Source organism: Lepisosteus platostomus, chromosome 5 (assembly GCF_059453375.1).
Source record: "Lepisosteus platostomus isolate fLepPlt1 chromosome 5, fLepPlt1.hap1, whole genome shotgun sequence".
Taxonomy (NCBI): domain Eukaryota; kingdom Metazoa; phylum Chordata; class Actinopteri; order Semionotiformes; family Lepisosteidae; genus Lepisosteus; species Lepisosteus platostomus.
The window spans coordinates 31,882,826-31,904,498 of record NC_142615.1 but is presented as its reverse complement, the minus strand read 5'-3'; the positions used below and the strand labels follow the sequence as shown (position 1 = coordinate 31,904,498).

The window sequence follows — 21,673 nt, the reverse complement described above, 5'->3', positions numbered from 1 at the left end:
GCGTGACTACCAACTGGTAGGTTGTGTGTTTGAATCCAGCTTGTGTTGGACTTTTCTTTTAACAAACATTTCTTCGAAAAAATAGAATAGCGATATTATGGACAATCAATTGACTTTTATATTTCAAAATATCGCAACATGATCGATATTTGCGATATTTTGAACATATCTTCCCTTCTGACAGCGGTTCCTGCTTCTATTGTGTGTGTGTGTGCAACAGAATAAATTTTTATAGAGAAATGGAGGCTGGACAGTATGCGTTACAATATAAACATTTATATTGATTTAAATCGTGTTCTGATTTAAATCGCAAACGCGTGTTTAATTATGTGTTTTTTAATCATAATCAGGCTAATGCATTTCTACATTTTCTGTATGAACCAGCTTAGAGGTTCATACAGAAAGACAGCTTGTGTTTAAATTGAGTGTAAAGTAATTTATGCTTCTAAAGTCATGGTCAGCATTTATTATTGTACTGTGCTGTAAACTTTTTCTGTGCCTAGTCACATTATTTTATAGCGTTTTTATTGCTTTATTAAATCCGGTGGCGCTGTGTGTTAGTTTCCTGACTCCCATGATTTAAACTGCGACACTGATCATTCATTTCTAAATAAACTTTAATTTATATAGCGTTTTAAGCGAATAGGTAATTAGATTGCTCATAAACCTAATCGCTTTTTCTACATAAACACAGCGTGATTGCTCTCTGAAAATGCTTTTCCTTTATTTTTAAAGTAGGCTCAGATTTCAACTATAGATCGTATTATTATAAACTTTCTTGGATAAATGTATTTTATGTAAACCATGTTTGCTATTAATTCATTTAGGGCTAAAATACGTTCATTGTCTTCCAATCGAGTCGAGTTGACATTGGAAGCCTGCCACACCCGGACTGTTAAACCAACGCATTAACACGTCAAAACCCATTGAGGGTATTGAGCCAGTATTGGCTTTAGTATTCCCCCCTCTCCCCTCAATTCAATTCAATTCAAGGTGTTTTATGTGCATGATAGATGGGTACAAGCAGTGTTGGGTATGTATATTGTAACGCTAACGGCAGACAGGCACTGTGTAAGACCCGGCGTACCAGAGCAGCGCACCGAGGGAGCGTCTGCATTTATAACTTAGTTTTTAAAATTAGTCAAGCAATATGAAGCATCTCCTTTTACTTTTTAGTCCCTTAAATACATTGAGCACAGCTTTCTCACCACTTAAGATTGCTTTTGATACCATCCTTACACAAAGCGGAAGGGAGATCTTAGTGCCTGAGCATAAAAAGAATAGGAGCATACTGCAACGCGTGTGAAGTCCATAAACAATATTAATTTTGGAACTTAAACATACAGTATATGGCTGGTCTCAGTACTTTAAAGAAAACATACACACCAGTATTCCATTTCTCCCTAAACATTTTAAGCATCGAAGTCTTTAACTAACGTGATACTGGAGTCAACAAGCATACTTTTAGAATTTGATTAAAAGGGAATATAATATGGAATCGCGTATCTCAAAAAATTAATAACGATATTATTATATTCATGTTGCAAAAGAACTGCAAAAGACATAAAAACTCCCTTGCTTTAAACAGAGCGTTCCATGATTTCTAACTACGAAAATGCCAGGTGAAAGGATTTATAAACATATTTTCTTAAAGCAAGTCAGTTTTTTCCGCAACACATAAAAGACATTTTTCCAAGAAAGTTTAGCCTTTGTCACTAATGAAACCACTAAATAAAGACATAAATATAGAAATCTTAAGATTTGTTTTATTTAATGTTGGTAGCAGGATGAACTGTCAGAGTGTATATTTTGTCGCAGAGTTGCTGCAAGATGTTAACAGTGAAAAAGGTATTTAGAAATGAGTTATTTCAAGATGAAAAGTTTCAGAATAATTGCAAATCTAGCAGGATAGAGAAAGCACAGAAAACTGGCAGTTCGATTGATCAGATTAGTATGAAAAGTAATTTAGCAAAGGGAATGAGAAGAGTGACAAACTAGTATACTTTAGATCTTTTTTTCTGAACCAGGGAAAATCTGATCATGTTTCCCTATAACAATAATAAAAAACTTTATTTGATATATCACCATTAAAGGTGGCATCTCAAAGCAATACAGTAGAAGTAAAAACAGATAAAAGGACCACAGATGACAAAGTAAATGCATATAAGAAAGACAAGCAGTTAGAGGTGCTACCAAAATTAGAAAATGAAGCAGATACAGACACTAAGTCTTCTGAAAAGAAAGGTTCTGAGGTTAGATTTAAACTGGCCCCGGTGTGTGTGTGTTTGTGTCTGTCTGTCCTGTGATGGACTGGCGCTATGTCCAGGGTGTATTCTGCCTTGTGTCCATCGCTTACTGGGATAGGCTCCAAATCCTCTGTACTGGATAAAGAGATTAGAACTGGATGGAAGTAAAGGCACTGTGTGCATGGAACTATACACAGTGTTAGAAACCCACTATGAAATGGCAGCATCTCACTGAGAATAAAACATTTTATAGTGCTGGCTTAAGGAAACAGCCTTTCCACCTCTCTTGCACATCAGTATCCATACCTAGTTATTTAAACAAATTGCCTCTAATTATAAACATCTTAATATGCTGGCTCTGTGGATCCGCATCAGCTATGTTTGCCCATTCCTTCAATTCATGTGCATCCAACACACAGTTCAACGCTAGCAACTACACAAAATCTAAAATATGAGCTCTACTTGCCACTTATAATACCAACAGTACCAGCTAACTTTAGTAGTGACATTTTCATGGATCTTTTAAACAATAAAATCAGATTTCGAGTCAACTTCAAAATACTTATCCTCCTTATATACTGTCCTACAACTGTTATTATTGATCACCGAATTATTGTACTTGACATGACTTCATTCAGCCTTTCCTGAACGTCTATGACAGGCAGAGAGAGTGCTGTTTCTGGTGCGAACTACAACATTTAAAAAATGACTTGTATGTACTTGATATCTCTAATCAATCCACAGGTTCCAGCACAAAACGAAACTAAAACGCATACCGTTTCGCGCTTCTTATTAGTTGCTCAAAAGTAATTTGACCGTATGAAATGCATAATATAAACCTAGAAACATATACGTGAGCAGTACTTAAGCACTGTAGTATCGGTGTTAAGACATACCTCTCAAATACTGTAAATCAAGTTAAAAATATCTCAAGACTGATTCTGGTCATAATGAAACCATGTTTTGTGTATGTTTTCTTTAAAGTACCGAGACCAGCCATATACTGTATGTTTATGTTCCAAAATTAATATCGTTTATGGCCTTCACACGCGTTGCAGTATGCTCCTATTCTTTTTATGCTCAGCTACTAAGATTTCCCTTCAGTGGTAAAATTAGATATGAATATTCAATACTTAAATGGGCACAGTTAAGGAAGTTTTTATGCCCGTTGAAGTAAAACAAAATGCCTGACAAAGTATGGCTTGGACAGATTCCAAGTGCTTGTACAAATGTGCTAAAGAAATTATACTTTGAGTATACAGCTTGTCCAAAGTCATCCATTATTAATACTATTAGTAATACCTTCAGTAAAGGCTTTGATGCATAAATATTTCTGATAAAGGTAGGTTGTGTACTTTTGTCCAACTGAGCAATCTTGCTTTCATAAAATATACCAACATTTTAATGACTGATGATTAACATGCTGTAATACACAGTTCAAAATTAAAGGCTCAAATGCTGTACATGAGAGGTTAAGCTCCCCCTGGCGGTTTTACAAGGCGACGCCGGATAGTTAGCCACGTGACACACGTGAACTGCGTGATACCGCGCCACGCCCATCGGGGTATGCCGCGAAATACCTCACCCATTTTGAATGGCTGCATCTGTATGGACAGGACTAGTGCTGAAGCCTTTTAAGCTTACTGCAGAGAAAGTTACATTTCATTAGCCTTTGTTGTTCATATTGATACGTTGCTACCTGAGGATAAAACCATCCCTTGAAAAGTGAAGAACTCTGCAGGGGTGCAGATAAAACCAAGAGGCTCTTCTTTACACAGAGGGCGGTGGGGGTGGGGAACAAGCTGCCCAGCCGTGTAGTTGAAGCCCATACCCTGGCTTCTTTCAAGACACAGCTGGATGAACTCCTCCAGTCAGGACAGGAGGGTCTTCTTTACACAAAGGGTGGGGGGAGTGGGGAACACCCTGCCCAGACGTGTTGCTGAAGCCGACACCCAGAATTGGGTCAAGACGCAGCTGGACAGGAGGCGCTTCTTTAACACAAAGGGTGGGGGGAGTGGGGATCACCCTGCCCAGCCATGTTGCTGAAGCCAACACCCAGAATTCGGTCAAGACGCAGCTGGCTGAGATCTGCTTCTCAGTCAGTTACCGATCTGCCAGCCGAGCCTGGAGGTTACAAACAGGACATTTTCGTGCCCCGAGCTGCCGGACCTGGACAGGCCTGTCCTAAACTGCCGTTGGGAATCGGGGTTGCTGAGGCCGCGATCTCACCCCGGCAGACAAGCCTCATCCCAGCGGCTCCCCATGGTCCAGCAACCCACCCACCTACCGGTTTCAACTCTGGTGACAGCTCAGGTCTGTTACAAGCAAACAATCACATTTCCCTAAATCCTGACTTCACTATGGACTTGAAGCCGAGAGCAGGACTTTGGTCAGGACAGGAGCAGCTTCTTCACATAAAGGGTGGTAGGGGTGTGGAACAAGCCATCCAGCCACGTTGTTGAAGCCAAAACCCCGCATAAAACACGTCCCAGTGGCCCCACGATCCGGCAACCTGCCCGCCTACCCATGTCGATCTGGACCTTGGTATAGTCCAGCTGCAGCCGGATCAGCTCCTTCTCCTTCTGCCACAGCTCCGACACCTTGGCATCCTTGCGGCTGTGCAGCTCCTCCAGCTGGACCTTGAGGGACTCCACGGCCGCCTTGTCCTTGGGGTCGTTGGTGGTCTTCTGGATGGTGTTGATCATGGCACCCAGGATGGGCACCACGGCCGTCACGATGCCGAACTTGCGGTCCCGCTCCCTGATGCTGTTGATGAGGCCCTGCAGCTCCTTGTTCTTGTCCTGGATGTCCGTCTCCAGCTGGTTCCTCTCCCTCTGTAGCTGTTTGACTGAGGCGTCTAGCTTGCTACACTGTCCCTCCAGGGCCTGGGCCTCCGCCGTCTTCTCCTTCTTCTGCTGCTCCTTGTCCGCCTTGGTCTTGACCACGTCGCTGCAGGTGTCGCCCACGCCTTTGCTCAGATTCTCATACCTGGAGGAGGAGATGGGGTGGGGAACTGTGACCCCTCTTGTGTGGAAGCCTGCAGCCCCCCACCACCGAGACCGTATAGGACAGGAGAATCCGAGCCAGCGAGCCGAGAGACGGGGGGGGGGGAGACGTCCTCCTGCTGAAAAACTAAGGTTGCTGCTCCTGACTCTCTGTGGTCATTAACAGTCCCAGGGTGTTTCTCGAAAAGAGTAGGGGTGTAAACCCGATGTCCTGGCCAAATTTCCCATTGGCCCTTACCAATCATGACCTCCTAATAGTCCCCCTCTCTGAACTGGCTTCATCCCTCTGCTCTCCTCCTCACTGATAGCTGATGTGTGGTGAGCGTGCACTATGGCTGCTGTCGCATAATCCAGGTGGGGGCTGTACATTGTTGGTGGTGGAGGGGAGTCCCCATTACCTGTAAAGCGCTTTGAGTTGAGTTTCCAGAAAAGCACTATATAAGCATAAGCAATTATTATTATTATTATTATTATTATTATTATTATTATTATTATTATTATTATTGCTGCTTGAAAGCAGCCTGGGACCCAGTGAAAGGACCCTCCCCCTGTTCGCCATCAGAGGGCAGCAGCGTGAATGATTCACCGCTACAGCTGCTGAACTCCACTCGCCTCCGCGCTCTGCTCTTCTTGCTGGCGTTACTGAAGTTATTGCGCATTTACTGTCCAGCACTGCCCGTTGTTGGTGTTGGGTTGTGCATGATGGTGGGCTGTCATGACTGTCGTTATTTACCGTTTTGTAACGTGCCATGCACACTGTGCCGTCTTTTTGTACTGTGTGCCTCCTGAGAGAACGGGGCCAATACGAACTCCTATGGACTGTATGTGTGCATACTGTAGGGCAATCCTACTCTGTTGGTGAGGAGCGAGGCCCTGCACCCCAGCTGCTCCAGGTGGCGCCGTATAAATGGCCGACCCTGCGCTTTGACCCCCAACTTCTCTCTCCCTATCTGTGTGTCTCATGGAGAGCAAGCTGGAGTCTGTGAAAAGACAAATTCCCAATGCAAGAAACTGTATAGGGTTAATAAAGTGATCTTATAAATTACTCTGCCTCTCATCCCCTGGGCTACTTCTGGTTTGTGATCTTGAGGTTACTGGGTGACCGATGAAGAGTTTTGACTGGGTTGATGCATTCTCATGCATTTGATGCCAACAGCAGAAGAGGATCCCGCAGTACTTTCTCCTAGTTGGTAAAATAAGGTATTCAGTGGTGTCAGAACAACGATAACGGGCACCCTGGGCTGACAGTCTATCTAATATGAAGCAAACGGCAGCTCCCAAGACAGTATGGGAGCGGATAATTCAAGCCTAACAGGAAGTGCTTTTCACAAAGGGTGGTGGGAGGGTGGAGTAAGCCGCTCGGTCGGAATGAATCCTGATATCCCAGGATCTCTGGTTGCTTGCAATGACGGGTTCCCCCATGGCAGAGCCAGAGCTCTGGAGGGGGGTCTTACTTCTCCACCGATCGGTCAACTTGGTCGCACTGTGAGCGAGATCAAGCGCCAGCACCGTTATCTCTGTTTCACAATGTTGACCCCTCCGCTGTCTCAAGAGTCTCCAGTGCTTTTATTTCAACAGGGAAGACACCCTGGATCTAGATTTTAGGATTGGGATGTATTTTACAGCAGACTATCCATCCATTTTCTCAGAGCTCTCTCCAGTACAGGGTCACAGGGGGAAGCTGGGGTCTATCCCAGCAAGCAACAGGCACAAGGCAGGTTCACCCTGGACAGGACACCAGTCCATCACAGGACACACAGACACACACACACACACACTGGACAGGACAGGACAGGACAGGACAGGACACGACACCAGTCCATCACAGGACACACACGCACACATGCACCACGGACAATACACCTGCCAGTATGATTTTGTACTATGGTAGCACCCAGAGGAATCCTGCATGAACACAGGGAGAATATGCAAAGTCCATGTAGGAGTTTGTAGGAGTGTATGGAAGCCTCCCAGGGATCTCCCAAGACCCAACTAAATGTATGGGATACAAGTTCATTTGTAGAACCCTTTGAAAATGATATTTTTTCCAGATTTTAAATTTCATTAAATTTTCTGCACACACAACTGAGACACACACACCTGTCAAAGCATGTGTGCACACACATACACAACTGAGACACACACCTGTAGCAGCAGGTGCCCACACACGCACACACACAACTGAGACACACACACCTGTAGCAACAGGTACACACACTCACACAAACCTGGAGCAGTAAGTACTCAGACTCACCTGGAGCAGCAGGTAGACACACACACACACACACACACACACATACACACACACACACACACACACACACACACACACAGACAGACAGACCCACCTGGAGCAGCAGGACCTCGGAGGAGGCGAACAGCTGCTGGCTCTCGGTGGCCTTGAGCCTCAGTTTCCTCTCCAGCTTGGGGTGGGTGGCTAGACACAGGTAGGACAGGTGGAAGAGCAAAGCTGTCTTCTCGGCGGCCGGGACCATATCCCTGAACATCTCCATGTCATTCATCAGCTGCTGATCAGCAGGCACTAGGTCTGAGAGAGACATTCAGGAAAAAAAAGGCTTTTTAAATATTTTCTTCACCCCCACGTCCCCCATGTCAAAACCCTCCCAACCCAGAGCGTCCAGCATGAACACCTTGAGCCCTTGAGTCTGTGTAAAACTTTCTGCACATCTGCCTTGTGCAAACACCTTCAATAACTGAAATCAAGACAGTTCACTGTGGTTCAGCTCGTGAATCCTAAAGCCTCATTATACCTCCATAAGACACCGAGGGGTCAAAAACCACAGCTGAAGTCGGAGAATCACAATATACGAATCGGGTTAACAGATCAAAACATGCTTACCGCGACACTGAGACATCTTGAAGCAGGTTTGTGGGCGACCTTAGGCACTGAAACGTCTGTCCTGCAAAGAGAAAGAGGGTGTTTTTTTAAGGCAAATATCAAGAAAATAATAAAGTTATTTCCCTCTCACCCCCTGCCGCTCCTATGCCAGAACACCAGCTGAACATGGCCGATGGAGAGCAGCTGGGTTTGAGATGAACTAAAATACAAGCTGATAGACCAACAAACTGCTTGAGATACCCTACTGGGGAGGTATCAAGTGGAGAAAGCACACACCGATTTCAAGTCTACACAAGTTTCAGCCGCATTTTCTAGCGGCCTCACAGCTCACTGGAATGGTGTGCAAATTTTCATAAAACGAGCATCTGGTCTCCTCTTAACAACTAATCATTTTCTTTGACCAGCGGACAAAACACACACACCCCTCCCCCCACATTAAGACCAGGAGAGACAGGAGGACTGCAAGCCTGACTGGTTCAAATCGAAAGGACATGGCAAAGGCAGCAGATGGGACAACGGAGCCTAAACGGATATAGTAAGGCATCCTAGAGCATATTAATAAAAAAAGCCTTTAGACTCACGGCTGTACGAAGCTCTCTCAGCTCTTCCCGGAGGACTTTGAAAGTGTGCCCTTCTCTGAGCCTGTTTTATAGTGCTCCGAACAGGTAAGAAACACCATACAAGACTCGCAGGGCTGCAGAACCCCGCCCCTACTAAACTGCTCCAGGGGAAAAATCTGTAGGGGGGCCGTCTGAAATTCGGAGGGGGGGAGTGAAACAGAGCCGCTGTGACTGCCCCAGCAGAATTTCGCAACCAGGCCCCTGACGGTCGTGATCGAAGATACCGATGAGCCATCTGGCATTGAGCGACGAAGCCCGGTTTCACGTTCACCAGCGCCCGCACGATTATTTTTATTATTGCCCGGAGTAGCAAAATGCACCAACGTTCTGAATCGTTAATAATAATAATAATAATAATAATAATAATGGCAAGTGGAGCTGTATGTCCTGAAGTATAATAATAATAATTAATAATTGCTTACACTTATATAGCGCCTTGCTGGACCCTCCACTCAAAGCTCTTCCCAGGTCATGGGGATCCCCTCCAGCCCCACCAGTGTGCACCCCCACTAACCTCTCCCAGCAGCAGCCTCAGCTTTCCCAGGAGTCCCCCCTCCAGATTAAGAAAACAGCAGGCACAGACTCCGATAACTACGGTCCTCGTTATAGAATGACTCTTAAGTATTAGGATAAACTCTTGCAAGGCATCGGTCCACCCGAGCCCTCGAGATCGTAATAATGCTGCAAAGGGACGGGTAATGGGTTTATTCCCTGCCACAAAGGAAAGAAAGGCAACGTTTCGGGCCGTGGAGCCTTCTTCAGGCTGAAACGTTGTGCTGCCTTGCTGCTCTTTTCGTTACCTGTCCTTACCTGTTACCTAGAGGAAACCTTCTCAAGCTGCTTTATAATAATGTTGACACCCAGGAATGCAAACACCATGGAATAGGTGCTGTTCATGGACGGATAGCCCTTCTGGCACATCAGACAGCCCGATGCAGGACCTGCGAATTCGGGGGTTCGTGTTCTTTATCTGACCATTGACAAAGCACATCTGTTTTTTTAGGGCCCGAGTTAAGTAGGTGAAAGTCCTTTTGTCCAAAACTGAGGGGGCAGGACAGTTGAGTGGAGGGGGCGATGCACCGGGTCTTGACTGCTCTGCCCCCACACCCTTCGGCAGACACCTCTACCAGGAGGCATTCCTGCAGACCCTATTACAGTGTTCTGACACAAGCAGCCCTCTGTGTTTCTCTCACTAATGTACCCAGCTCTGTGGACAGGGGCTCACATGAGCCTTTTCTGTGAAGTGTCAGTGAAATCACCAGAGTCATGTGTGTTAACAGCAATGTACGGCGATTTCAGCAACCAGACAGAGTATACGTCAGGGTCTGGGGGAGTGTCCGACACTGCCAGCTGGAGGGACTGAGTCTCTTTTGTTTGAAGGGAGTGTCCCACACTGCCAGGCTGGAGGAACTGAGTCTATTTAGTCTGTAGGGAGTGTCCCACACTGACAGGCTGGAAACTGAGTCTCTTTAGTCTGAAGGGAGGGTCCCCCACTGACAGGCTGGAGTCTCTTTAGTCCGACTTTTAATGTCAGGATTTCCAGCCATAGTGTCAACATTGGAATGATATCACCTATTTGATTCATGATGTCTGAAGCTTTCGACTGTAAGCTACAGAAAATAAACGCTTTGCTCAGGAGTGGGTGCAATAGTAAAAAAATAAAACACAAAACTCGCTCATGAGAATTGGGACCAATAAATAATCCAGTTACTTTTTTGTACAACATGAAGACATATTTCAAATTCAAAGAAACATGCCAAAATGGAGGATAATTAAATACAAAACCTGTTCTAAAATCATGTTAAAAAAGACCTGACCAGTTGAAATTAATGACAGAAGCGACTAGGTTCACTCACTTACAGAGTGCCAGAGACTTGTGCAGACTTGAGCTTCAAATGTGGCAGGAAATGATTTATAGTTGTCGAAGAGGTCTGACAGAGCATGTCCCCAGTCTCTTACACTCCCATCCCCTCCAGCACTGTCCTCTGTTATACTTTCAAAATGTCTTTACTTCTGGCCCGGGGACGAAGTCAACCCAGCGGACGTCTGAAAAAGAGCAGAGAGACAGGAGCTCCTTGAAAGGGCATTTGGAACTCAGAGACTGAGACGCCACTTTACACTGTGGGCGGTGGGGGTGTGGAACAAGCTGCCCAGCTCTGTTGTTGAAGCCGATACCCTGGCTTCTCTCCAGACACAGCTGGGTGAGCTCCTCCAGTCAGGCCAGGAGGCTCTTCATTACACAGAGAGTGGTGGGGGTGGGGAACAAGCTGCTCAACCCTATCATTGAAGCCGATGTCCAGCTGTGTCCTGAGAAAAGACTGGGTGAGGTCCTCCAGTTGTTTAACACTGCTTGATTGTTTAACATCAATAAAGTAAACAGACTGCCTAGCAGGGCCAAGTGACTAACTATCCTGCAGAAACAGCAGAGGCGCTGTAGCTGTGAAAGAGCTTTTCCCAGTACAAAGGGTGCGACAGGGACCATTACAGAAGATCATTTGTGCCTTCTGCCATTCGTCAGTATGTCTGGGCAGGGCCAGGGGCACTGACCTGTTGCAACACCATACCTGTACTCCTGAAACCTGATTCTTCTGTAACAACTGATGCTCTGTGTTACTGACGCTCTGTCTACATCTGGTTTATAGTGCAATAGGTGGAAGTGGAATAGGCAATTCATTTATTATTCACAACTGTTCAATAGTTACCTACTCTTTGCAATGTGCTTGGGAGTTTGTAATATCTATACTGTCTATTACACCTTCCTTTTGTTCTGTATATTCATTTTTTTGCTTTGTGTGCCTTTCTGTTTTGTTTGTAATTCTTTATTCCATTTCATTTAGTTATTGTATTGTATTACTGTATTACTGTATTACTACATCTGTACTGTGCTGTGTTGACTGTGCCTGGCTGCTGTAGCACCTGAATTTTACCGGATGAATAAAGTACCTATCTGTCTTCCTCCTGCCGGGAGAGTGGGGAAGGAGCCGGCTGCCTCACACTCCGATGGCCATGTCCTGGGAGATGCTCAGCTGGTCCAGCTCTTGCAGGGCCCGGTCGTACTCCTTCTGCAGCTGCTCCGCAGACAGATTGGAGGGGCGCAGGGCCAGGAAGCTGTAGGCGTCTTTGCAGTGAGAGAACTTCTCCCCCACACTGGAGCAGCAGGCACACAGCACCTGGAAGGACTGCTGTGTGTGTGTGTGTGTGTGCGTGTGTGTGTGTGTGTGTGTGTGCAGAGGAGGTGTCCTACACTGACAGACTGAAGGAACTGAGTCTCTTTAGTCTGAAGGGGGTGTCCCACTCTGACAGGCTGGAGGAACTGAGTCTCTTTAGTCTGAAGGGGGTGTCCCACACTGACAGTAAAATGTTTTGTATCATGTTTTGTCAGTGACAGAGTAGTCAGTACTCGTAAGCAAGGTCCCCATTTCCTGAGGGATGAGTGTACAGTATGTTCGAATATCAGGATTTCCACAGCTGGAGTCAACTTCAGACTGATATCAATTACTACATTCATGATGTCTGGAGGTTTGGATTACAAGTCCTACAGAAGATAAGTCCTTTTACCTTTCAGGAGTGGGCTCAATAATAAAATAATAATAAATCATAAAAACTCTGCTTTACAAGAATCTGGAACACAATAAAAATCCAGTTAGTTTTTTTTGGCATAATTTTAAATTAATACTAACATGGCAAAATGCCAAACTGGAGTACAGTATCATATCGTGTGAAAGAGAGACAGTGTTCAATACGGAGACGGCTGGGCTCACACACTCACAGAACGCCAGAGGACATGAGCAGGAGGGTTGTATCCACCTCAGTAGCCACAGTAAGATGACCTGGAGTGATCTGAAGCTATTGAAGGGGCATGCCAGAACACGCCTCTGGCCTCCAACACTCCCACCCCCTCCAGCAGTGGCCTGTTAGCAGCATGCTCTTAGCATGCCTTCCCTTGAGGCCCCGGGGACAATGTCAACCCAGCGGATGTCTGAAAAAGATAAGAGAAACAGGAGCTCCATGAAAGGGCATATGGAACTGAGAAACAGAGACACTGCTTTACACTGAGGGGGGTGGGGGTGGGGAACAAGCCGCCCAGCTATGCTGTTGGGAGCCGATAACCCCGGCTTCTCTCAGGACACAGCTTGATGAGCTCCTCAGATCAATTAACTCCTAAATACTGAAAAGACCATATCTTCTAAGCTTTATTAGGATCATATTGTTGTGTTTAACAAAGTGCAGATATTAAAATACGCACCATAAATCCTAACCATGTTATACTTGACGATATTCCAGCAGATCAGCTGGCATTGTAGAAACCAAGAGATTCGAGCTTGAAGTGTCCGTTCGTCCAGCCAAGCTTTATAGTAGGCATACAAGGAACCACAAGAAGGACTATAGTAGTTCTAGTAGCTCAGAGGAGACATGCCTCTACACAGCTTATATATACACATTTCTCTACACCCTCCCCCTCCTGTCTTTGAGGTAGCTTTCTCAGGACACTCCAGGAGTCGGAAAGCACTTAAAACATTCCTTACTTGTCAGGAGTTTAGTCTAAACATTCCCCATTTGGGAATTTGGGACAGGAAGTGAGAAGCATCTGTGCTCAAGCCAGCGTGAAGTTTAGAGCTTAGCATGTGAATGCAGCAGGAGTTCACAGCTCCTGCCACTATCTGGGTACAGGGTTACACACAGATTCTGCTCACAGACTCCATCAGCACGTATGGTGCTGAATCCTGGAAAAGAGTGAAAGTCTGATTGAATTTATATTATAGGCTCGGTTCAATTGAGGTCTGCGGATCATTGTTCCCTGCTCCATTACATTCGTCTTTATCTCAACAAAATGTCATCCAAATAGCCTCAGGCCATCGGGGAACTTCTTAAAATCACATTTGGGTATGTTAACAGTCAGCATTTGCGAGTGCAGAAGTCAATCTAAAAAATAAAGATTCAGTTTGTCTGGCTGGCGTCCAGTTTCAGTTTTTCCCCAGTATCATACTGCTCATGGTGAAGCACAACCCGGGGCTGGGGTATAAACTGCACGAAAGTGGGTTTAAAACTGGACAGCAGGCGCTTCTTTACACAAAGGCTGGTGGGGGTGTGGCCAGCTGGCAGTCCCCCCCCCCCCACTGGAGCTCAGGAGGTGTGAGCCTGGCCAGTACCTGGAGGAGAGACTCCTGGGAAAGCTGAGGCTGCTGCTGGGAGAGGTGTGAGGGGGGACAGTAGGGGGCGCTCACCCTGCTGTCTGTGTGGGTCCTGATGCCCCAGTATAGTGACGGGGACACTGGACTGTCCTTCTGATGAGACGTCAAACCGAGGTCCTGACTCTCTGTGGTCATTAACAATCCCGGGGTGTTTCTGGGAAAGAGTAGGGGTGTTACCCCAGTGTCCTGGCCCAATTCCCCCCCTGGTCTTTACCCATCATGGCCTCCTAATAACCCCCCTCTCTGAACTGGCTTCATCCCTCTGCTCTCCTCCCCACTGAGAGCTGCTGTGTGCTGAGCGGACTTGAGCATCATCCAGGTGGGGCTGCAGGGGATCCCCGTGACCTTGGAAGAGCTGGAGAGTGGAGAGTCTAGGAAAGCGCTATAGAAGTGTAAGGAGTTATTAATTATTATTAACAGGCTGCCCAACCTGTTGTTGAAGCCTCTCTCGGGACACAGCTAGATGAGCTCCTCGGAACAATTAATTCCTCACCAGCAAACAGGGGGCGGAGGGGTCCCACGGGCTGAACGGGCCCCTCGTGGATGCAGGTGTGTTCACACGGAAGCTAAGGCGGGACGCGACAGAGACTGGGGACGCGCCCCGAGAGACACAGACGGGTTGGATAGCGGACGGTTGAGGAAAGCCGACGCCTGTTCTTATCTTGAGTGGCCTGGAAAACTCCCACCTCTTCAGAAATCACCCGTTTCAGCAGGAAAGGCTGCGTGTCGCGCGGGGTGAGGGGTTCGAGGGGAGGGGGTAGGCGGGGCCGCGCGCACACAGGTCTGTATCACCAACCTGCCCCACCTCCTCCTCCTCTCGCACGCTTTTATTCCTTTCACGCTGCGAAGATCAGACCCTTTTCAGAAGCGCAGCCGGCTCCGCGCGTTTCCAGCAGCTCCTCGGTGCGTATTTGAGCTCGGTCCTCTTCTGCGTGGCCGCTGCCCCGCGCGATCAGCTTGCCGGTGCTGCCGCGCTTGATCGGGCCGGCCTGCGGGTTTGCGGGTTTTGCTCTGCATTGTGTGTCGGGGTGGGTACGCCGAGATTAATCTACGATCCAGGGTCACACGGATGCGCCGATCCTACGCGAGCATGGAGTGTGAGTGTGTGAACTGTGATGGACTGGTGTCCTGTCCAGTGTGTGTGTGTCCTGTGATGGACTGGTGTCCTGTCCTCTGTGTGTGTGTGTGTGTCCTGTGATGGACTGGTGTCCTGTCCTGTGTGTGTGTGTTAAGCAGGGGTAATTCCACGCCGAAACGTGGACGGAAAAAAAAAACCCAGCGTGTGTGTCCGTTTCTGCTTTTCTGCGTGGAATGAATCCCCGCCGCACTCTTTCACGGTGCAGGACTGTGGGTGTCTCGGGGTTCCTGTTCCAATCAGAAAGGTTCAGATCTGCGTCTGTGGGGGGTTTTAATGACCGATGCGTAACGCAATAAGGATTAAAAAGGGACACGCGCGTGGCTTTCTTTCGGGTTCCCCTGTCTCGCGTGAAGAGCACTAGAACTGTCATTCAGTAAGAATTTGCAACTTCACTCCAATCCCCAGCAAACGCGGTAGAGGCAGCAGCTATAAAATAAGATGAGATTACTTTAACTAGCCCTATACAATTTCTTGCATGAGGAATGTGTCTTTTCACAGACCCCAGCTTGCTCTCCGACAGGGAGCTGGGGGTCAGAGCGCAGGGTCGGCCATTTATACAGCACCTCTGGAACAGTTGGGGTGAAGGGCTTCCTCTGCCGGCCCCGGGATTGGAACCGGCAGACCCTGAGGCACAGAGTCACTGCTCCGCGCTCTGCCCCTTTGTATATAAGGAATTAATTCATTAGATACAGCGAGGCACCGGCAGAAACACACCAGCGACCCTCTACTCGCCAGCGAAGAAGCAAACACGCACGATGGAGCTGCCCCTATAATGAAGGACCCTGGAAAAAGTTTCCTCTTACCCAAAAGGGGGGTACAGGTCATATTATTCAACCCCCTTACACCTATATAGCGCCTTTCCGGACTCTCCAGCTCTCTCCGGGTCACGGGGATCCCCTCCACCCCCCACCAGTGTGGAGCCCCGCCTGGGTGACGCTTAGGGTGACAGAGATGCAGGGAAAGGAAGAGCAGATACTGACCACAGATTTTTTTAAAAGACGAGGGAGGGAGAAACCAAGCTATTAAAAAAAAAAAACATTTTGATCTTCGTCTCTCTCTTTTCCAGAAGTTAAGAAGATCAGCAACAAAAATGGCGGAGAACAAAGGTAGGTGTGTTGGTACCTCCGAGGTCGAAAAAAGGATCACCGACTGCATGCCATGTGACAAGTCGGCTTAAAGATCAGACGCTGTTAAACGAAGGAACTTCTCATCCCGTTATATTATAAGGACGGAAGTCTGAGAAAATCAAGGATGACGTTCTTGAGCAGCGTCAAGTGAGATCTAATTTACAAAATCGAAAATGAATGCCCGCCAAAACAGCCGCGGGTGGTTATATTATCCTCGGGAATCTCTTCCTTATGTCCAAATGGCTTCAGGTGTGGGAACGCGTAGACCTGATGAAAGTCTGATAGGACTTGGGGCGCCCTCTGGCGGAAAAGAGCCGAATTATCAGCCACTCGGCCCTCTTCAACAATGAGGCGTCCTCAAACAACTAGTAAAAAAAGTTACTCGTTACTACTAAAAGACCCGCTTATTAGATCTCCGTTACCACCATTTCCTCATCGATGTTCTAGAAAATTATTTTTTATTTTTGGATTTAAGTGAAAACAGCGCTGTGGTTCCTCCTTCGGGAATGGCGCAAACTCCCGGCTCTTTCCTCCCTGTTTCTGGGACGAGCTTTTCCTGCAGCAGCCGAGGCAGCTGCATTTGAACGCTCTCCTCAGTGTATTTAAAACTGATGGGGGGGGGGGGGGGAGGCAGCACGTCTGTACACAAAGGATGGGGTGTGGAACAAGCTGCCCAGTCCATGTGGTTGAAGCCGATGCCCTGGCTCCTCTCCAGACACAGCTGGGTGAGCTCCTCCAGTCAGGACAGGAGGCTTTTCTGTACATAGAGGGTGGTGGGGGTAGGGAACAAGTAACTTTACCTTTCTCTCTCATTTCCGGTTCTTCCCCCCCCCCGAAGTGTGCCAACGTGGGGACCGACATCATGAAACGGGTGTTCCCAGCAATTCGGCAGGCGGTGAGGGACCAGCAAATGCAGTCGGCCCGGGTCAGCCTGGAGCTGTCCAAGACCCTGATCCAGAAGATGTGCTCCGACGTGCAGAACGTCGTGGAAAAGTACGCATCTTTATTTTCTCTGGGGAATTCCAGCTGCGACTGCTGGGTCTGTTGATGCTCTCTTGGGGAAGGGGGTTAAATATCATTCTCATCATTTTAATCGGAGTTCAGTCAGCCTCAAGATGGAAGGGTTGAACTGAACAGCTGTGCAAATGGATAAAGGCTATTGAACGATACGTCAAGTCTCACGTTCGTTCCCCCCCCAAGGCACTCGTTTTTCTGTCGTGAGAACATAAGAAGGGCCAAGTCATCTTTTTCATTTCTAACCGGTCTAGCCTGTATTATTGGTTAATGGATCTGAGGCTGCAATGGTGTGAAAGTAGCCAGTTTTCAACCACAGAGCTGGGCAGGTTGTTCCACACCCCCACCACACTTTGTGCAAAGAGGTGTTTTCTGTTCTCCGCTTTCAAACGCTTTCAGAAAGTTTTACACTCCCTTCAGACTAAAGAGACTCAGTTCCTCCAGCCTGACGGTGTGGGACACACCTTTCAGACTAAAGAGACTCAGTTTCTCCGGCCTGTCAGTGTGGGACCTTCCCTTCAGACTAAAGAGACTCAGTTCCTCCTGCCTGTTCTCTCTCTCGACCGCAGGTACGAGAGCCTGAACAGCAGCGTGGCCAGCACCTGCAGCGATGTGAAGGCGGTCCGCGAGAGCGAGCAGCAGGAGAGGGAGAAGAAGACGCAGGAGGCGGAGGCACTGCGGGCGCATGCCCACGCCCTGAAGGACCGGCTGGCCCACCTGAACGAGGAAAAGGCCCGGGTGGGCCGGCAGATCCAGGACAAGCTGGTGGAGAAGAGGCGGCGCCAGGGCGGCTGCTGGGCCTACAGTGACAAGAGCAACAACGCCCGCCTTAGCGCCCTGGAGGGCGAGCTGCGCCACCTCTACGGGCAGGACAACTGCCTCACCCGGGAGATCTGGGACAACGCGGCTGAGCTTAACCGCATGCAGGCCGTCTACTCCCAGGTGCTGGTGGAAATAGGTAAGCGTGCCGATTGAGGGGGGTGTCCATGCCTGGTCCTGGACTGGTGTCCTGTCCAGGGTATGTGTGTGTCTGTGTGTGTGTGCTGTGATGGACTGCCGTCCTGTCCAGGGTGTGTGAGTGATGGACTGCTGTCCTGTCCAGGGTGAACCCTGCCTTGTGCCTGTTGCTTGCTTCCCACCCGTCTCCCTCTCTCCCTCTCCCTCAGGGAAGCTTGGGAAGCCCAAGCAGCTGCAGGAGGTGCAGCGCTGCCTGTCCCGCGTCCAGCAGATCCTGCTGAGGCTGCACAACTTCTGCGACACGGCCCGGGTGGCCATTGCCAGCCTGGGGCAGAAGACAGAGGCGGGAGAGAGCTTCCTGGATTACATCCAGGACTTCAAGGAGGAGTACCTGAAGAGCCTGGTTGAGGCGGAGCAGGTGGGTGGAGGGGCAGGGGGGCAGATCGGTGGTGTGATTTTCTCTCAAGAATTTCAGTGGGAGCCTCCGTCAGTCAGAAGGGTAGCTGTCTACAGTAGCTGGAAATAAGGAAACTATGATATTTTAGGACAGTCATTCATTTTAGAGTTAATAACTGCCATTTTTCTCCACACATCTACACACTGTGCACAAATGCACACTACACACATTCTGACTACAATGGCACCGTACACACCAACATAATGCATACACTCAACTGATCTGACACAATCACACTCTACACCCTACTATACTGTATACACACTACACATGCATGCACATTCGTACTATATATATCAACACAACGCATACACACTACACACACACACACATTGATACTGTACACATCGTCACAATGCATACACACACTGTACACACAACTGATCTGTATTCACAATACACACAACGACACACTACACATGCATGCACATTCGTACTACATACATCAATGCATACACACTTTACACACCACTGATCTGTATACACAATACACACAACCACACTCTACACCCAACTATACTGTATACACACTACACATTTGTACTGTGTACATCAATGCAACACATACACACAATTGATCTGCGCACACGCACACGCACACGCACACTGCAGTCCTTCCAGGTGCTGTGTGCCTGCTGCTCCAGTGTGGGGGAGAAGTTCTCTCACTGCGAAGACGCCTACAGCTTCCTGGCCCTGCGCCCCTCCAGTCTGTCTGCGGAGCAGCTGCAGAGGGAGTACGACCGGGCCCTGCAAGAACTGGAGCAGCTGAGCCTCCCCCAGGACATGGCCATCGGAGTCTGAGGCAGGAGGACAAGGACCAGGAAGAGCTCTCTCACGGCCTCTGCGCTTCCTGCATTATAATGGGGTCCCTGCTTGGCCATCTGTCTAGTTTCTTGATGATGTCATGTGGTGATTTATGATGTCATGGAGGATGGGAATCGCTTTTCCCTGCTCCTGGGGTTCTAGTGAGGGGTTATCATGCAGAGTAGGATCAAGGCTAGGGTGTTGCTAATCTACAGCAGGGGGGTTTGGTTATGTCCATGTTTCTAGTGTGACTGCAGAACATTTCAAATGCACCTTTTTGACTATGTTCATTAATGGAAATTGGACAGCTTAAGTGAGGGGGGTGACTGTCACATAGCTCCACAATGTCATACTTGGGATCCCCCACACACGGTGTAATTCATGTGCCTGATCCCCATCTGTATGGCATGAAATAATGGAACTGCACAATAAAATGGTCTAGATGGGAGCAGTCTGATTCCTTTGCCATCTGTGATACAAGCTGCCCAGCCCTGTGGTTTAAGCCGATACCCTGGCTTCTCTCCAGATACAGCTGGGTGAGCTCCTCCAGTCAGGACAGGAAGCTCTTCTGTACACAGAGGGTGGTGGGGTTGGGGAACAAGCTGCCCGGCCGTGTTGTTGAAGCTTATTCCTTCGCTTCTCTCCAGACACAGCTTGGTGAGCTTCTCCAGTCAGGACAGGAGGGTCTTCTGTACACAGAGGGGGGCAGGGGTGTGGAACAAGCCGACCAGCCCTGTGGTGGAAGCCGAGACCCTGGCTTCTCTCCAAAAACGTACCATTCCATTTGACTAAACAACCTTTTCTCCATATCCCTGCTTTACCCTGAGAGCCAAGAGGGTGGAGTCCCATCCAAATAACAAAAGACAACACATCTATTCAACTGACACTCAGAGGTGACCGAACACATTTCAGGTTTACACCCCAGTTAAACGTGCCTTTCCTTCATTTCAGATCACTCTGCTCCCCACGATCTTTGAAAACCCACTCTCACACACCACGCCCTCACATCGCACATGGCTCTACATTCACCAGCTGTAATACAGCTACGAACAAAGACAGACAGTGAAGTTCGCCGTTACTAAATGACATTCGTATTAGTTCACGCATGTATTAATGTTCACTGGAAAGCAGTTTCAGTTAAATATTAAAATGTTCCCAGCGACAGCTGCATAACAGACTCATGACAGTAGCGACCATATTATGTCCACCCTATCTGGGGACGTTCTAATGTGACTCCAGCTGCTTAAACCGCATGAAGAGGTGATGTCAGTTCGTCCCCCTACTTCAGTAAAAACTAGAGGGCAGCAGCTCTTGCTCTGAGTTCGCTGAAAGAGAGACTTACAGAAGACACAGGCGCAAGAACGGAGCCTGGAGAGATGTTCAAATAAACGCCGTCCCCCAGAGAGACCCGACTGTGTAAGAGCCTGGGACCTGTGAAAAGAGTCTTTTATATTTCTATTTAAGTGATTTTTTTATATTTTATATTTATTTTGTATTGTTGTACGCATTTTAATTTTTCATCTATTCTGGTGTCTGTTTTTTTTGGCTTGTCTTGGACTGCTGTAGCACATCAATTTCCCTTCGGGATCAATCTTATCTTATTCTTATCTATCTTCTGCTCTGTTTTGTACCATACAGAATGATGAGTTAAAAGCTAATTCAGCCATTTACAGAGCAACGCCCACACTAACACAGATGATTTTTTTTTTAATTCCCACAACAGATAACAGTATATTCAAACAAAGCAACAGCAATATAATAAACCTGACAGGAGCTACTTTAACACCTCACGCTCTTTCACACTTCAATTCTCTCAACAGTTGGGAAAAAATATTCCAGCAAAGAGATAAGACTTTTATTGTCCCCTGAGGCAATTTTTTTATAGACAACCAGCACTCCTGTACATTTAAATAGCATGCAAAATAAGAAAGAGAGAAGAAAAGGAAATCATTGCACATTACACTATTGTAACACAACAGGGGTTTAGGTCGCCCCCCCACCATCAGGGGCTCAAACCCAGAATTCCCACATCGCTCAGCAGGGACCCAGCCCGGTGAGCCAAAGAGAGATCTCTCTACAGCCCAGTAGCTGTAGTCCTGCTATCACAGGGAAGGGCGGCGACGTCAACGCTCTGGTAAGCCAGCTCTTACACAGTGTCTGTCGGCCGTAAGCGTTACACTATTACAATAAATTAGAAAGACATTGCCCATTATTCTATTGCACATGTACAGTAGAACACATAACGGCATGTAA

At 47.6% G+C, this 21,673-nt stretch overlaps 3 protein-coding genes across 3 annotated transcripts in view; 1 reads left to right on the top strand and 2 right to left on the bottom strand.

The window, feature by feature from the left end:
- Positions 1 to 21,673, bottom strand: part of LOC148665564 (antigen WC1.1-like) — a 589,159-nt gene that overhangs the window by 387,110 nt on the left and 180,376 nt on the right. The window lies entirely within an intron of this gene.
- On the bottom strand, positions 4,637 to 8,810 carry LOC148665580 (uncharacterized). The gene is made up of 5 exons (XM_088632896.1): positions 8,693 to 8,810; positions 8,112 to 8,172; positions 7,537 to 7,799; positions 6,706 to 6,734; positions 4,637 to 5,234 (listed from the first exon to the last, which is right to left on the bottom strand). Exons 2-5 carry the CDS (start codon positions 8,125 to 8,127, stop codon positions 4,637 to 4,639), a joined length of 906 nt encoding a protein of 301 aa, XP_088489022.1. The 5' UTR covers positions 8,128 to 8,172; positions 8,693 to 8,810.
- On the top strand, positions 17,031 to 19,871 carry LOC148665579 (uncharacterized). Its single transcript, XM_088631634.1, has 4 exons — positions 17,031 to 17,181; positions 17,772 to 18,160; positions 18,369 to 18,577; positions 19,229 to 19,871. Exons 1-4 carry the CDS (start codon positions 17,051 to 17,053, stop codon positions 19,415 to 19,417), a joined length of 918 nt encoding a protein of 305 aa, XP_088487760.1. The 5' UTR covers positions 17,031 to 17,050; the 3' UTR covers positions 19,418 to 19,871.

What these genes read in the sequence shown, in the direction of transcription:
- LOC148665580 (XM_088632896.1), bottom strand. An exon ending in TGTGTGTATGTGTGTGTGTG is followed by an intron (nt 6,735 to 7,536) that starts TGTGTGTGTGTG and finishes TCTCGCTCACAG; the next exon opens with TGCGACCAAGTTGACCGATC. An exon ending in GTTGACCGATCGGTGGAGAA is followed by an intron (nt 5,235 to 6,705) that starts GTAAGACCCCCC and finishes CTCCTCCTCCAG; the next exon opens with GTATGAGAATCTGAGCAAAG.
- LOC148665579 (XM_088631634.1), top strand. Translation starts at nt 17,051, where the DNA reads ATGAAACGGGTGTTCCCAGCAATTCGGCAGGCGGTGAGGGACCAGCAA. An exon ending in GTGCAGAACGTCGTGGAAAA is followed by an intron (nt 17,182 to 17,771) that starts GTACGCATCTTT and finishes TCTCGACCGCAG; the next exon opens with GTACGAGAGCCTGAACAGCA. An exon ending in CCAGGTGCTGGTGGAAATAG is followed by an intron (nt 18,161 to 18,368) that starts GTAAGCGTGCCG and finishes CCTCTCCCTCAG; the next exon opens with GGAAGCTTGGGAAGCCCAAG.